The sequence below is a fragment of the Pelophylax lessonae genome (assembly GCF_965119305.1).
Source record: "Pelophylax lessonae genome assembly, chromosome: 2".
NCBI lineage: Eukaryota > Metazoa > Chordata > Amphibia > Anura > Ranidae > Pelophylax > Pelophylax lessonae.
The window spans coordinates 565,262,870-565,278,732 of record NC_138769.1 but is presented as its reverse complement, the minus strand read 5'-3'; the positions used below and the strand labels follow the sequence as shown (position 1 = coordinate 565,278,732).

At 47.0% G+C, this 15,863-nt stretch overlaps 1 protein-coding gene across 1 annotated transcript in view; it reads left to right on the top strand.

Moving 5' to 3' along the window:
• The first annotated feature begins 2,577 nt into the window (after positions 1 to 2,577).
• Positions 2,578 to 15,863, top strand: part of PYM1 (PYM homolog 1, exon junction complex associated factor) — a 40,390-nt gene continuing 27,104 nt past the window's right edge. The window contains exon 1 of the mRNA XM_082245662.1: positions 2,578 to 2,702. Coding sequence (XP_082101788.1) covers positions 2,672 to 2,702 — 31 coding nt within the window. The 5' untranslated portion in view covers positions 2,578 to 2,671. The remainder of the gene's footprint in view (positions 2,703 to 15,863) is intronic.

Here is a 15,863-nt window from a genome sequence, read left to right as displayed (position 1 = left end):
CCAGACTACACAAACATGGCCGCTGTGCATTGCAGCAAAAAAGCTACAAGAAAATGTAAAAATCCCACCAGGTACAACAACCCGCACAGTCAATCGATCAGTTGCCAGGGGCATAACCCCCACCCCCATAGCACCCTGCCCCCATGGGGAGGTGTACCAGACCACCCACACAGCATTAGTGGAGGGGGGTAGGATGAGGAGACAGGTGGGGGAGGTGCCTAGCGGGAAGGAGGGAAACCCGGGGGTCTGACCATACCATGGAGGGGCCCACGTCCACCCCAAAACCCCCCAGGGGGTCAGGGGGAACAGTTACTCACCATACCAGGAACCAGGCAGCCACTACTCCAGACAGAACCCCTCCCCATCGAAATGGAGGGGCTGCTGGCCAGGAGGAACACTGCGACTTACGCCGAGACCTAATTGTATGCGAACTCACGAGGCGTATAACTCACAGGCCAGCCCCTGTCCAGTGAGGATATGTCGCGGCCGACCTAGTGCAGAGCTAAAGTATCTCCTGGCGCTCGCTGGCCAGACAGGGGTGACCACTGGATTTAGATTATCCAGCCCGTTGCCCAGTCCAGCAGTTGATTGTAGATTTCAAAGGAATAAAAATTATAGCTAAAAGAAAAAATGTTGCCAAGGACCAGAGAGCCCAGCAAGGAGCTAGGTCCTTACTCCTGACTAGGCAGAAAAAACGGAGTGCCTATATCAGGGAGAGAGAGGGAGTGAACGCCCTGGGACTGCCCGTGGGTGTAGCCAGACTTTTTTTCTGCCTAGTGTCCTACTCTTGTAGGGGGCAGTATAACCCAATGGTTAAGAATATCAGGAGCGGTGTCCGTCAATGAATGAAAGAGAAATACTGATTTTAAAGAGGAAGTAAACCTGCTGAAAAAAATGTGAAAAAACAAAAACCTGTAAAGACAAAGGCATAATGAGCTAGTATGCATCGCATACTAGCTCATTAAAGCGGAGTTCCGGGCACAGAATTCATTTTTCACTGAACATACCCCCGGGACAGTCAGGGCTAGCACATTCCACAATGGCTAGCCTCTGATCTGTCCCGGTTCTCACTTACCTGCAAGAAGAAATACTTACTTATAAAATTTCTTCCACAGCGTTTCCATCTCTCTTGTGGGCAGCTGAAGCCGGCGCGGTCCTCTTCTGTGTCTTCTTCCGCGTCTTCTTGTCCCAGAATGCGCCTGCACCGGCCCCTCTCGTCACTTCCGGTGCGGCGCCGCATTCCTCCACAGCTTCTGGGCATGCCCAGAAGCTGTTTAGCAGGGGAATGCGGCGTCGCCCGGAAGTGACGAGCGGGGCCGGTGCCGTCGCATTGATTCCTGGGAGCGATGACGTTCAGCTCCCAGGAATCAGTGCAAGCCAGGAAGTGACGGGTGAGCCGCGGCGCAGAGGGAGGAAGTGAAGACTAGGTGAGTATCTTCGATCTTCAATTACAAGGTGAGTGAATAGAAAAAAAAAATCTAACTATCCAATTCTGTTTCAGGTTAAGGGGAAGAAGCGGACGGGCACAAAAAAAAAAAAATATCGATTTTGTGCCCGGAACTCCGCTTTAAGAAGTACTTACCTAAAAACAAAGCCCCCGCAGTGCCGACAGGACGGCCGACATGTTCGGCTGTCCTGCTTCCTGGATCGCATCCTCCGGCCATCTGATTGGCCAGAGGCGCGATAACATCACTCCCACGCATGCGCGTGGGAGCCGCCGTTCACGCCACTGGGCTCTGAAGGAACAGCATGGGTGCCCGTTCCTTCAGAGGGCATGCGCTGATGACGTCATCGGCTGCATGCACTGTAAATATCTCCTAAATGGTGCAAGTTTAGGAGATATTTATAGCACCTATAAGTAAGCCTTAAAGGCCCGTACCGATTGTCGGCCGTAAATATTCGGCCGCCGAACGATCGGCCGATTGTCGGCTTGTTAGTATGATGCTTCCGACAACGACTTTTTGGGCGAACAGAATCGGGTGTGCAGGCTATAAAATTTTTGTTGGCCGTCACCAGAACGGCTGATTGTTCCTTAGTCAGTACAGAATTCGGCCGACAAACAGCAGATTAGCAAGACTGGGCATGCTCAGAAAAAAAAAAAGACAAGGAAAGTTAACCATCACATGACATCACTTCTGCAGTCGGCTGTTGTTGGCCGACAAAATTTGTGTGCAGTCTTTAGCACTTTTCAGCCGACAGGACAGCACCGGACAAAAGACGGCCGATCGTTCGGCAGACATTCGGTACGTGTGTACGGGGCTATAGACTTACCTATAGGTAAAAGTCTTTAGCGTGGATTTACAACCACTTTAACTTGTAAACAAATGTCAGAAAATGCCAGGGTCAGTGGTTAAAGTGACCCTGTGGACAGGAGCCATTGCCCATACTATGCAAAAATGACATTTTAAATCCTTGTTAGGTTACAGACACGAGGATAAATGGAGAAGCCAAGGCACATACCCGCACTAATCACAGACACTCCGAAATATTTCACGCAACACCACTACTCCGCCCCACGTGACGAGCAACACCTCCTGCAGGACGGACGCACATGCGCAGTACTCACAGCGGGGGCGCGCGCGCGGGAACGGGCACGCAGGCAGAGATTCCCGCATGCTTGCTTTCACGTTACACCGGCGGCGACGGAAGTGAACGTGTTGAGAGGACCAAGATGGCCACTCCCTATGTGACCGATGAATCCGGTGAGTGGAGGGCTGCTAGAAGGCAATGGTGTGTGCTGTGCACATCACTGACTGCTAACTCACCGGAAAGCTTTTTTCAACGTGTTTCTAGCGGTGTATGAGTGTGTAGTGTGTCCCCAGAGCATCCCCTGATCGTAGTGTGCTGTATGGTGGCAGCATCATGCTCCATTCACTGCACACACTGACACCTGTCCCCTCCCCCTTCATTAGATCCCTACTTCAGGGCTCATTTATATCATTCTCTCTGCACTCACTTTGTCTTTCTGTTTGCAGTGTATCAGTGTATTTACATGCCTGTTTTACTATATTTTATTCATTTCAGTTTATTTCTTTTACTAAGTTGCATTTGTATACATTTGTGTGTTGCAGTGTGGAAAAATGCAGCATGATGTATTGTTTTTATATGCACATGAAAGCGCTGCAATGGTGTGAACTAGGCTCATTGGATTGGCTCATGGGATTTCTGCATTAAAAAACAAGCCCTTGGTGGCAGAACGGTCATTCACAGGGGGTAACACTGTTACTAATATGTACAAACATGTTCTCAGACACATGACTTGTAAAGAGAGTATGGTGAGGAAAAATGAAAATCCTGCTTGCAAATATTCCATGGAAATGAACTGGCTGCTGCAAACCAAATTAAAAATTAACCCAACAAGACACGTGTGGAAAACTCAGCCATCAACTTTACATGGTAGAGAATAGGCAAGCGTCATCAACAGGTGGTGATGTCATGCAGGTTTATTCCCTGCGCACACCCCCTTATCACGTGTTTACTCCCTGCGCACACCCCCTTATCGCGTGTGTTTACTCCCTGCGCACACCCCCTTATCGCGTGTGTTTACTCCCTGCGCACACCCCCTTATCGCGTGTGTTTACTCCCTGCGCACACCCCCTTATCGGGTATGTTTACTCCCTGCGCACACCCCCTTATCGCGTATGTTTACTCCCTGCGCACACCCCCTTATCGCGTATGTTTACTCCCTGCGCACACCCCCTTATCGCGTGTGTTTACTCCCTGCGCACACCCCCTTATCGCGTGTGTTTACTCCCTGCGCACACCCCCTTATCGCCTGTGTTTACTCCCTGCGCACACCCCCTTATCGCATATGTTTACTCCCTGCGCACACCCCCTTATCGCGTATGTTTACTCCCTGCGCACACCCCCTTATCGCGTATGTTTACTCCCTGCGCACACCCCCTTATCGCGTATGTTTACTCCCTGCGCACACCCCCTTATCGCGTATGTTTACTCCCTGCGCACACCCCCTTATCGCGTATGTTTTCTCCCTGCGCACACCCACTTATCCCGTATGTTTTCTCCCTGCGCACACCCCCTTATCACGTATGTTTACTCCCTGCGCACACCCCCTATCGCGTATGTTTGCTTGCTGCGCAGTGCGCACAGCCCCCCTATTGTGAATGTTTGCTTGCTGTGCAAACCCCCCTATCGCTTATGTTTGCTCGCTGCGCACACCCCCTTATCGCGTATGTTTACTCCCTGCGCACACCCCCTTATCGCGTATATTTATTTAGGTACCACCTTGAAGTACCAAGTACACTTAAGCATTGCACTTCAAGCAGATCTTCACCCTCTAAAACATGATCCCTCCCCCGGTTCTCTTCATGGATATCCTTTTTCTTTTTTTCTTTAAATACCTACTTTTGATAAAGTGTCCAGCCCTGCTCCCCTGTTTGCCTATGCAAATAAGGTGCACTGTCCTCTTTGCCTCCTGGGATATACATGTCACATATTCCAGGAGGCAAAGCCTTTTATTTAGTAAAGATGGAGGGGGCGATCCTAGTGGGGCGTCATTGGGTCAGCGGGAGTATCTGAACTGTGCTGAACTCTGAAGAAGGGGTTTAAAAAAAAAAAATGACGTTGGAGGGGAAGGGGTGGGTAGGATATGCTTTAAGTTAAGGCACAAAAAGAAAATTGCTAACAAACTGCTTTGCAAAATACCAGACTTCAGGTATCCAATGTTTCTCCATCCTACTTTTTCATCTTTCTTTTACCAGTCTGCTTCCTAATCTCTCCACCTTGTAACATGTACTCCCTACCTTTCCTTCTCACGGTTGTGTTCTCTTTCCTTCAACCCTTTTCTCCACTCTACAGCTTACATACACTCCCTGACCACTCTATTGGGTACACCTTGCTTGCTAGTACTTGGTAGGACCCCTTTTGCCTTAATTATTTGAGGCATAGATTCAAAAAGGTGTTGGAAACATTCCTCAGAGTTTTCGGTCCATAGTGACATGATAGCATTACACAGTTGCTGCAGATTTGTCGGCTGCGTATCCATGAGGTGAATCTCCCGTTCCACCACATCCCAAAGGTGCTCTATTGGATTGAGATCTGGTGACTGTGGAGGCCATTGGAGTACAGTGAACTCATTGTCATGTTCAAGAAACCAGTGGTGAGATGATTTGAGCTTTGGGACATGGTGCTCGATGTAGCCATCAGAAGATGGGTACACTAGTCATAAAGGGATGGATATGGTAGGCTGTGGCAGTTAAAGAGGTTTTAAACCTCAGAATTTTTTTTTTAAAAAAACGAACACCTGAAAGACAAACACATAATGAGCTAGTATGCATCGCATACTAGCTCATTATGAAATACTTACCTTAGAACGAAGCCCTGCAGTGCCGCCCGCTCACCTGTCTCATGGATGACATGTTCGGTCACCCTTCTTCCGGGTTTGTGGCATCTGATTGGCTGGAGCCACGATGACGTCACTCCCGCGCATGCCGCCGGTCACGGCACGGGGCTCTGAAGGAACGGCATGAGCGGCCGTTCCTTCAGAGCACATGCGCCAATGATGTCATGTCAACGGTGCATGTTTAGGAGATATTTACAGTACCTATAGGTAAGCCTATGATAAGGCGTACCTATAGGTACAAGTTGCAGAGGAGGGTTTACTTCCTCTTTAAACGATGCTCAATGGGTACTATGGGGCCCAGAGTATGCCAAGAAAATATCCCCCACACCATTACACCACCACCAGCCTGAACCGTTGTTAAAAGGCAGTATGGATCCATGCTTTCATGTTGTTTACGCCAAATTCCAACCCTACAATATAAATTTTGCAGCTGAAATCGAGATCAATCAGACCAGGCAACGTTTTTCCAATCATCTATTGTCCAATTTTTCTGAGCATGTGTAAATTGTGGCCTTAGGTTCCTGTTAACTGACAGGAGTGAAACCTGGTGTGGTCTGCTGCTGCTGTAGCCCATCTGCTTCATGGTTTGATGTGTTGTGTATCAGAGATGGTATTCTGCATGCCTTGGTTATATCGAGTGTAGAGCTGCATGAATAATTGTTAAAAAATCGCAATCTCGATTCACCCCCCCTCACTATCTTAAAACAGCATGTCCTCGATTCTTAGGCTCCATTCACATATAGGCATTTCGGATCACGGGCAGAATTGCCACGATTCTGCCCACGATCCTGAACCTTTGCAAGTTGCGGGATGCCCGTGTGATTCGCATGACTTGCAATGGCACCCCACGCATGGCGCGATTGTCGTCTGTCGTGCAAACAGTACAAGAACTTGTTTTGGGTGACAGGCGTCCCGCGATTCTGTTTGCACGATTTCACTGCGATTGGTCGGGCGACAATCGCGGCAAAATCGTGCCATGTTTGTGGTGCCATTGCAAGTCATGGGAATCACACGGGCATCCCGCGACTTGCAATGGTCCGGGATTGCGGGCAGAATTGTGGTATTTATGCCCGTGATCCGAAATGCCTATATGTGAATGGAAACTTAGTGCCGTTCTCTGCTCACTCACAGCTGTCAAAAAAAAAAAAGATAAAAAGTATATACATGGTGGCGCAAGCAGATAGCATAAAACACTAAATTGTTTTCCATGGGGTAGCCATGTAGGCTGCCCTAATAGTCTTTGTGATGTGGGAAGAGAAACAGTCCATGAACTCAAGGCCAGCCTAGTGGGGAGCGGAAGCAATCTCCAGACATGCAAGACCCAAAGAGAGAAGACAGGTGCCTCTGAGTAAAGACTGCAACATTTAATCAGCGAGGTACATTAAAAACTTACATCTGAGTAAGTAAATGTAGATAGGTTTTCCGGCGTCCATGATCGGCATGGGGCCACCGCTGATGTTCAGTGATCCTCTGTGTCTTTCTGGTTCCTGTCCAGCAGGAAGTGAGGTGGTGTATCTGGAGTCAGACTGAGGCTAGGACCGCACGGTGAGCCACACTCGCCGTCCGAGGATCTTCCGGCTTGCTGACGACACGTTTCGGAGCATGCGCACTGCGGTGGGATACCAGCACGCGCTCCTTTTTCAAGCTAGAAAAAAAAAAAAAAGAGCCCTGGCAAATGTTTATCTACATTGTTAAGGCTGCTAGATAACTATAAACACAATGCTTTACAATGTATCTTTTCCTTCTTTTAGATCAAAGGAATGGACTTCTGTCTGTTAGGGCCCTTTCACACGGGCGCTCCGTATGTCCGCAAATCATCCTATTTTTTTGCGGATGATTTGTGGACATAATGTAAGTCTATGGCATTGCGGATGTCAGCGGAATACCATCCGCTGACATCCGATTTTCTTCCTGTCAGTTCTGTTCCGTTTTTTGGAACTGAACAAAACCCTATTTTTGTTCCGTTCAAAAAACGGAAAGGAAGGAAAATCGGATGTCAGCGGTGTCATCCGCTGACATCCACAATCCCCATAGACTTACATTATGTCCGCATATCATCCGCAAACGGATGGGATGATATGCGGATGATGGAAAAAAAAAAGGACCGCAGCGGAGCTCTCACACAGAGCGGCCGTGTGAAAGAGCCCTTAGGCTGCATTCACACTTGAGCGTAGCGTTTTCGCGTGTTTTTTACGCGATTGTTACAGCCATTTTTACCACGATTTTCAGGCGTTTTTGGAGGCAGGCATTGACATCTATCAAAAACGCTGGTAATCAGCCCAAAAAGAAGCTTATGTACTTTTTTCAGCTACAGGCGTTTTGCTTCAGGTGTTAAAACGCTCAGATGTGAACAGGGGCCATTTAACTGAATGGGGTTTTACTTGTTGGGCGTTTTGGAACGTTTTTTTTAGCGTTTTTGGAGCTGCAAAACGCTCAAAAACGCCCAGGTGTGAATGGAGCCTACAGTGCATTGCGAAAGTATTCAGCCCCCTTGAACTTTTCGACCTTTTGCCACATTTCAGGCTTCAAACATAAAGATATAAAACTGTAATATTTTTTGAAGAATCAACAAGTGGGACACAATCATGAAGTGGAACAAAATTTTTTGGATATTTCAAACTTTGTTAACAAATAAAAAACTGAAAAATTGGGCGTGCAAAATTATTCAGCCCCTTTAATTTCAGTGCAGCAAACTCTCTCCAGAAGTTCAGTGAGGATCTCTGAATGATCCAATGTTGACCTAAATGACTAATGATGATAAATAAGAATCCACCTGTGTGTAATCAAGTCTCCATATAAATGCACCTGCACTGTGATAGTCTCAGAGGTCTGTTTAAAGTGCAGAGAGCATCATGAAGAACAAGGAACACACCAGGCAGGTCCGAGATACTGTTGTGGAGAAGTTTAAAGCCGGATTTGGATACAAAAAGATTTCCCAAGCTTTAAACATCCCAAGGAGCACTGTGCAAGCAATCATATTGAAGTATCAGACCACTGCAAATCTACGAAGACCTGGCCGTCCCTCTAAACTTTCAGCTCATACAAGGAGAAGACTGATCAGAGATGCAGCCAAGAGGCCCATGATCACTCTGGATGAACTGCAGAGATCTACAGCTGAGGTGGGAGACTCTGTCCATAGGACAACAATCAGTCGTATACTGCCATTAAAGCCATTTCTTAAAGATATCCATAAAAAGTGTTGTTTAAAGTTTGCCACAAGCCACCTGGGAGACACACCAAACACATGGAAGAAGGTGCTCTGGTCAGATGAAACCAAAATCGAACTTTTTGGCAACAATGCAAAACGTTATGTTTGGTGTAAAAGCAACCCAGCTCATCACCCTGAACACACCATCCCCACTGTCAAACATGGTGGTGGCAGCATCATGGTTTGGGCCTGCTTTTCTTCAGCAGGGACAGGGAAGATGGTTAAAATTAATGGGAAGATGGATGGAGCCAAATACAGGACCATTCTGGAAGAAAAACTGATGGAGTCTGCAAAAGACCTGAGACTGGGACGTGGATTTGTCTTCCAACAAGACAATGATCCAAAACATAAAGCAAAATCTACAATGGAATGGTTCACAAATAAACATATCCAGGTGTTAGAATGGCCAAGTCAAAGTCCAGACCTGAATCCAATCGAGAATCTGTGGAAAGAACTGAAAACTGCTGTTCACAAACGCTCTCCATCCAACCTCACTGAGCTCTAGCTGTTTTGCAAGGAGGAATGGGCAAAAATTTCAGTCTCTCGATGTGCAAGACTGATAGAGACATACCCCAAGCCACTTACAGCTGTAATCGCAGCAAAAGGTGGCGCTACAAAGTATTAACCTAAGGGGGGCTGAGTAATTTTGCACGCCCAATTTTTCAGTTTTGTATTTGTTAAAAAAAGTTTGAAATATCCAATAAATTTCGTTCCACTTCATGATTGTGTCCCACTTGTTGTTGATTCTTCACAAAAAATTACAGTTTTATATCTTTATGTTTGAAGCCTGAAATGTGGCAAAAGGTCGCAAAGTTCAAGGGGGCCGAATACTTTCGCAAGGCACTGTGAGGGCAGCTTAATCTCTTAGGGCTCTTTCACACGGTCCGCCTCTGTAGGCGGATCAATGCTGCTCAGCGAGGATCGATCCGCCAATCCCCGCTAAGCCGTCGGATGACAGCTCCGTCTCTGCTTGCAGTGCAGAGAGGGAGGTGTCACAGCTCTCGCTGCTCTCTATGGGGGATCGGATGAGAGCGGACCGCCTGTCCGCTCTCATCCGATCCCTGAACGGATGGAAAAATAGGGTTTCCATCCGTCCGGATTTCACGGACAGGATCGGATACGGATGGCAGCGGAGGTGTCTCCACTGACATCCGCTGCCCCATAGAGCTGCATGGAGGATCCGATCAGATCCGCCTAAAAAACTGACAGGCGGATCTGATCGGACCGCCCGTGTGAAAGAGCCCTTAGACTAAGCTTTTTTCTGACATTTGTTGCTTACAAGTTTTTTTGCTAGAAAATTACTTAGAACCCCCAAACATATTTTTCTTTAGCAGAGAACCTAGAGAATAACATGGCGATCGTTGCAATCTTTTATGTTACACTGTATTTGCGCAAAAGTCTTTCAAACTAAGTTTTTTTTTGGGGGGGAAAAATACACTTTAATGAATTAAAAAAAACCTAATCTGTAAATTTAGCCCAATTTTTTTGTGTAATGTAAAAGATGTTACGCCGAGATTTGTGAGGGAATCGTTATCGTTATTCTAAGCAAAAAAATAGTGATTCTGATTTTATCCGGAATCGTGCAGCTCTAATGGAGTCGTTATTTGCGTTACTGTTGCCTTTCTATTATTTCAAAGCAGTCTGCCCATTCTCCTCTGACCATTGAGGCATTTTCGTCCACACACCCGACTGACACTCACTGGATAGTTTCTATTTTTGGGACCATTCTCTATAAACCCTAGAGATGGTTGTGCATGAAAATCCCAGTAAATCAGCAGTTTTCTAAATACTCAGACCATCCTGTCTTGCACCAACAGTCATACCATGTGCATATCCACTACAGCTCTCTCCTAGAGTAACTGCCTGTCTCCTGGAATTGCCTCCATGCTCTTGAGACAATGCTGGGAGACACAGCAAACCTGGCAATGGCACATATTGATGTGCATTCCCGGAGGAGTTGGACTGCTTGTGCAACTTCTATAGGGTCCAGGTATCGCCTCATGCTACCAGTAGTGACACTGACCCTAGCCAAATGCAAAACTAGTGAAAAACAGTCAATACAGATGAGTAGGAAAAAAAATGACCTCCACCTGTAAAACTATTCCTGTTTTGGAGGTTGTTTCATTGTTGCCCATCTAGTGCACCTGTTAATTTCATTAACACCAAAGCAGCTGGAACGGATTAACAACCCCCACTGCTACTTAACTGACCAGATCAATATCCCAGGAGTTGAATTGACTTGATGCCATACTCTGATTAAAAAGTGTTCCTTTAAGTTTTTTTGAGCAGTGTACTTGTCTTATTCATTGCTTCTGTAGGCTCCCTCCATCCAGGGGATCTCTCCTGCGAAGCCTTCTCTCTAAGGCACTTCCATCACCATGTGTTTATTGCTATAAAAGAGCACTGGTGAATAAATGATGTGACCCTTGTAATTTGTAGCAGCAGCAGATTCAATGACATGAAATCTGATCTGAGAGACAGACACTATAGTACTATCTTTAACTGGAACTTGATACATTCAAAAGATAAGAAGTGCTGCTTTGCTAAAGTTGTGTTTCATGTAGCGTGCTGTGACATGGGAAGTCCTTTAAAGCTAAACTCCAAGCAAACAACTATGTAAAGAGTTCCTATATACTGTATGTATCAGTGGCGGCTGGTGCTCAAAATTTTTTTTGGGGGGGCGCAAAAAGAAAAATGTATTAGGTATTGCTTCGCGGCAAAAAACGCGGTAAAAAATTGCGTGACTTTGAGGTGGTACAGGCATGGCACAGTTGATGGTACAGGAGATGGTATAGGCATGGCACAGGTCATGGTATAGGCATGGCACAGGTGATGGATGGTACAGGCATGTCACAGGTCATGGTACAGGAGATGGTTAAGGGCATGGCACAGATGATGATATAGGCATGGCACAGGTCATGGTACAGGCATTTCACAGGTCATGGTACGGGCATGTCACAGGTCATGGCACGGGCATGTCACAGGTGATGGCACGGGCATGTCACAGGTGATGGCACGGGCATGTCACAGGTGATGGCACGGGCATGTCACAGGTGATGGTAAGGGCATGTCACAGGTGATGGTAAGGGCATGTCACAGGTGATGGTAAGGGCATGGCACAGGTGATGGTAAGGGCATGGCACAGGTGATGGTAAGGGCATGGCACAGGTCATGGTAAAGGCATGGTAAGGGCATGGCACAGGTCATGGTAAGGGCATGGCACGGCACAGGTCATGGTAAGGGCATGGCACAGGTCATGGTACGGGCATGGCACGGGTGATGATATAGGCATGTCACAGGGCATGGCACAGGTCATGTCACAGGTCATGGCACGGGCATGTCACAGGTCATGGCACGGGCATGTCACAGGTCATGGCACGGGCATGTCACAGGTCATGGCACGGGCATGGCACAGGTCATGGCACGGGCATGGCACAGGTCATGGCACGGGCATGGCACAGGTCATGGCACAGGTGATGATATAGGCATGTCACAATGCATGGAACAGGTCATGGTAAGGGCATGGAACAGGTCATGGTAAGGGCATGGAACAGGTCATGGTAAGGGCATGGCACAGGTCATGGCACAGGTGATGGTATGGGCATGTCACAGGTCATGGCACGGGCATGTCACAGGTCATGGCACGGGCATGTCACAGGTCATGGCACGGGCATGTCACAGGTCATGGCAAGGGCATGTCACAGGTCATGGCAAGGGCATGTCACAGGTCATGGCAAGGGCATGTCACAGGTCATGGTACGGGCATGTCACAGGTCATGGTACGGGCATGTCACAGGTCATGGCACAGGGCATGGCACAGGTCATGGCACAGGGCATGGCACAGGTGATGGTAAGGGCATGGCACAGGTCATGGCACAGGCATGGCACAGGCATGTCGCAGGTCATGGCATCGCGCTGCAATCACTGTTCACTTACCTGCTCTCCTGGTCTGGCTCGCTGACTCGACCGTGACACTCCACACTCACACTGCCTGCGAGACGTCCATGGTGCGCTGCTCCTCTCCTCGAGTCCTCTTCGGCTGGAGTCTGGACCAATCACAGCCAGGACACGACTAGTGGGGAGTGTCGGGGCGCATTGCTTGCGCCCCGGTGACACCCAGAACGGCCGCCAATCGGCGCCTCTGCCTGGGCCCATGTGGGATGCCAACCCCCCCCCATAGCCAGCAATAAGTCCGGCGCCCCATAGTGGACTTTAATGGTATTTTTTTTTTTCTTTGAAGATGATTGGGGGGTGGCGCCCCCTATCGACCGGCCGCCACTGGTATGTACAGTATATAGAAACTACCTACAAAAGCGTTACTATTCCTATGCAGGCAGTTTTATGATACAAACAACATAGGGAGATCTTTTATCTACACCACATCTGTACACACCTTGGTCAAGACCACACCTCTAGCATGTTGATTTGACATCTTAGAAACTGGAGGACATTTAAAAGGAATTTCACTCTCCCTACAAATTAATTGCCTTTACCTTTGCTGCTGTTTATATGCTGAATATACACGTGCATCTCATAAAATTAGAATATCAAAAAGTGAATTTTATTTCAGTAATTCAATTCAAAAAGTGAAACTCATATTTTATATAGATGCCTTACACACAGAGTGATATATTTCAAGCATTTCTTTTTATTTTGATGATTATGGCTTACAGATAGCGAAAACCCAAAATTTAGTATCTCAGAATATTTGAAGATTACATAAGGCCAATAAAAGGATTTTTAATACGGAAATGTTGGCTTACTAAAAAAGTATAGTATGCACTATACCAATAATTGGTCGGGGGGTCCTTTTGCGCCAGTGTGGTGTGGCATGGAGGCGATCAGCCTATGGCACTGCTGAGTTCCAAGGTTGCTTTGATAGCGGCCTTCAGCTTGTCTGCATTGTTGGGTCTGGTGTCTCATCTTCCTCTTGACAATATCCCACAGATTCTCTATGAGGTTTAGGTAAGGCAAGTTTTCTGCCCATTTAAGCACAGTGATTAAACCAGGTATTGATACTTTTGGCAGTGTGGGCAGTTGCCAAGTCCTGCTGTATAATGAAATCAGCATCTCCATAAAGCTGGTCAGCAGAGGGAAGCATGAAGTGCTCTAGAATTTATTGGTAGAGGGCTGCGCTGATTTTGAACTTGATAAAACACAGTGGAACAACACCAGCAGATTACATGGCTCCCCAAATCATCAATGACTGGAAACTTCACACTGGACCTCATGCAACTTGGATTCTGTGCCTCTCCACTCTTCCTCCAGACTCTGGGACCTTGCTTTCCAAATGAAATGCAAAGTGTTCCACAGTCCCTGATGGTTTACTGGGTAAGCTCCAAGTTGGCAGCGGTGCTATCGCATGGAAGGTAGCAGAGTGGGTCACGCTACCCTAAGCCTAGAAGTATTTACTTTATCTTCCCTTTTGTCTCCCGGAGGAGCTGCTATCAAAGTCGATCTGTTGCATGTTCTTGCATGGGCAAAGTGCAGATTCATTCATTAATGCTGGCCATACAGGTATAGATTTTTGGACGAGAATGTTTGTACAACATTCGTAAGAAAATTATTTGAATATTCGATGAATGGACAAATGTCGTTCGAAAATTGTCTTTTACTTTTAACGTTCAATTTTAAAATGAATGTAATTTCTGAGTGATAACCACATACACTGCCTGAAAATTTGATTTGACCCCACTAACGATTAGAAAATCAAACGAAAATTTCTTCAAAAATTTCCTGACGAATATATATATATATATATATATATATATATATATATATGGCCAGCATTAGGGTCGGTTGCAATTTCTGTGTCCTGGATACCTGCCTACATGCACATTTTTGATGCGTTCTTGTGTGTTTGTGATGCGTCCCCCCCCCTCTATTTTTCTTCATTTCAGTTCATTACATGTGCATTCCAGTGCACTTTTTAGATGTGTTTCAGTACATTTTTTATGCATTTTGCCCTATTCCAGATGCGTTCCCTACAGAAAATATGCTAAATCTTTTACTTTTGTTAACTGCACTGGTATGAACTAGGGCCATTGGAATACATTGAAAACAATGTGCATGCATTTTTGATGCAGATTAAAAGTGCAATGGGCTGCATCTAGTGTGAGTCGGTCTTTAAACGTGTGTGTGCGTGTGTTTACTGGTAACCGTGCATCGTATACCCCTATACGTTGTGGTCTTTAAGGTGCCCATCTAATCGTTTTTTGAAACTATCGATGCTCCCTGCTGATGCTTGTGGAAGAGAATTCCACATCCTTACCACTCTGATAGTAAAGAACCCCTTACATATTTTAAGGTTAAACTGCTTTTCTTCTAGTTTTAGTGAGTGGCCACGTGTCTTTTTGTATTCCCTTTCTCTGAATAGTTTGTTCCTTATGCTAGGGTCGCCAGTACAGTATTTGTACATTGATATCATATCCCCCCTCAATCGTCTCTTCTCCAGAGAGAATAAGTTCAGTGCTTGTAGTCTTTTCTCATAGCTGATGTCCTCCATTCCCCTAATTACCTCTGTTGCCCTTCTTTGGACTCTCTCTCCAGTTCCAGCACATCCCTTCTATAGTATAGAGCGGCCGTCACTAAATGGCGGCCCGCGGTCCATTGGCGGCCCGCACGATGCTTCCGCCCGGACCGCGAGGCTGCCTCCTGTTATCAGTCACTGGTTTGCTGGGACCGCGGGTGTCCCAGCAACCAGTGACGTGCTGTGTGTGCTCCACGCCCCCTCCTTACACCGGCTCACTCCCAGCCGGTGTCCTGCCGGGCCGCGAGTAGGGGCGTGACGTCACGTGCGCGCCCCGCCCCCTGCTCCTTACTGCGGCTTCCATTCAGCCGGGCAGCGAGTTGGGGCGTAACATTATGTGCGCGCCCCGCCCACCGCTGCTCGTGGCTCCTGGCTCGACTACTGGCTTCAGGTATGTGGAGCACAAGGGGAAAAAGCAATGTGGTCCCCAATTTTAAAGCTGCACTTAAAGCTGATGAGAGGTTTTTAAAGTGATGGGCATATTTTGTAGTGTTCATTGGAGTGCCCCATAAAAAAAAAATGTGCCCATCAGAGTGCCCCCTAACATAAAATGTGCCCATCAGTGTGCCCCTTATTTTACGCTGATGGGCATTTTTTATGTTAAGGGGCACTCTAATGGGCATATTTTATGTTAAGGGTCACACTGATGGGCATATTTTATGTTAAGGGGCACTCTAATGGGCATATTTTATGTCAAGGGTCACGCTGATGGGCATATTTTATGTTAAGGGGCACTTTAATGGGCATATTTTATGTTAAGAGCA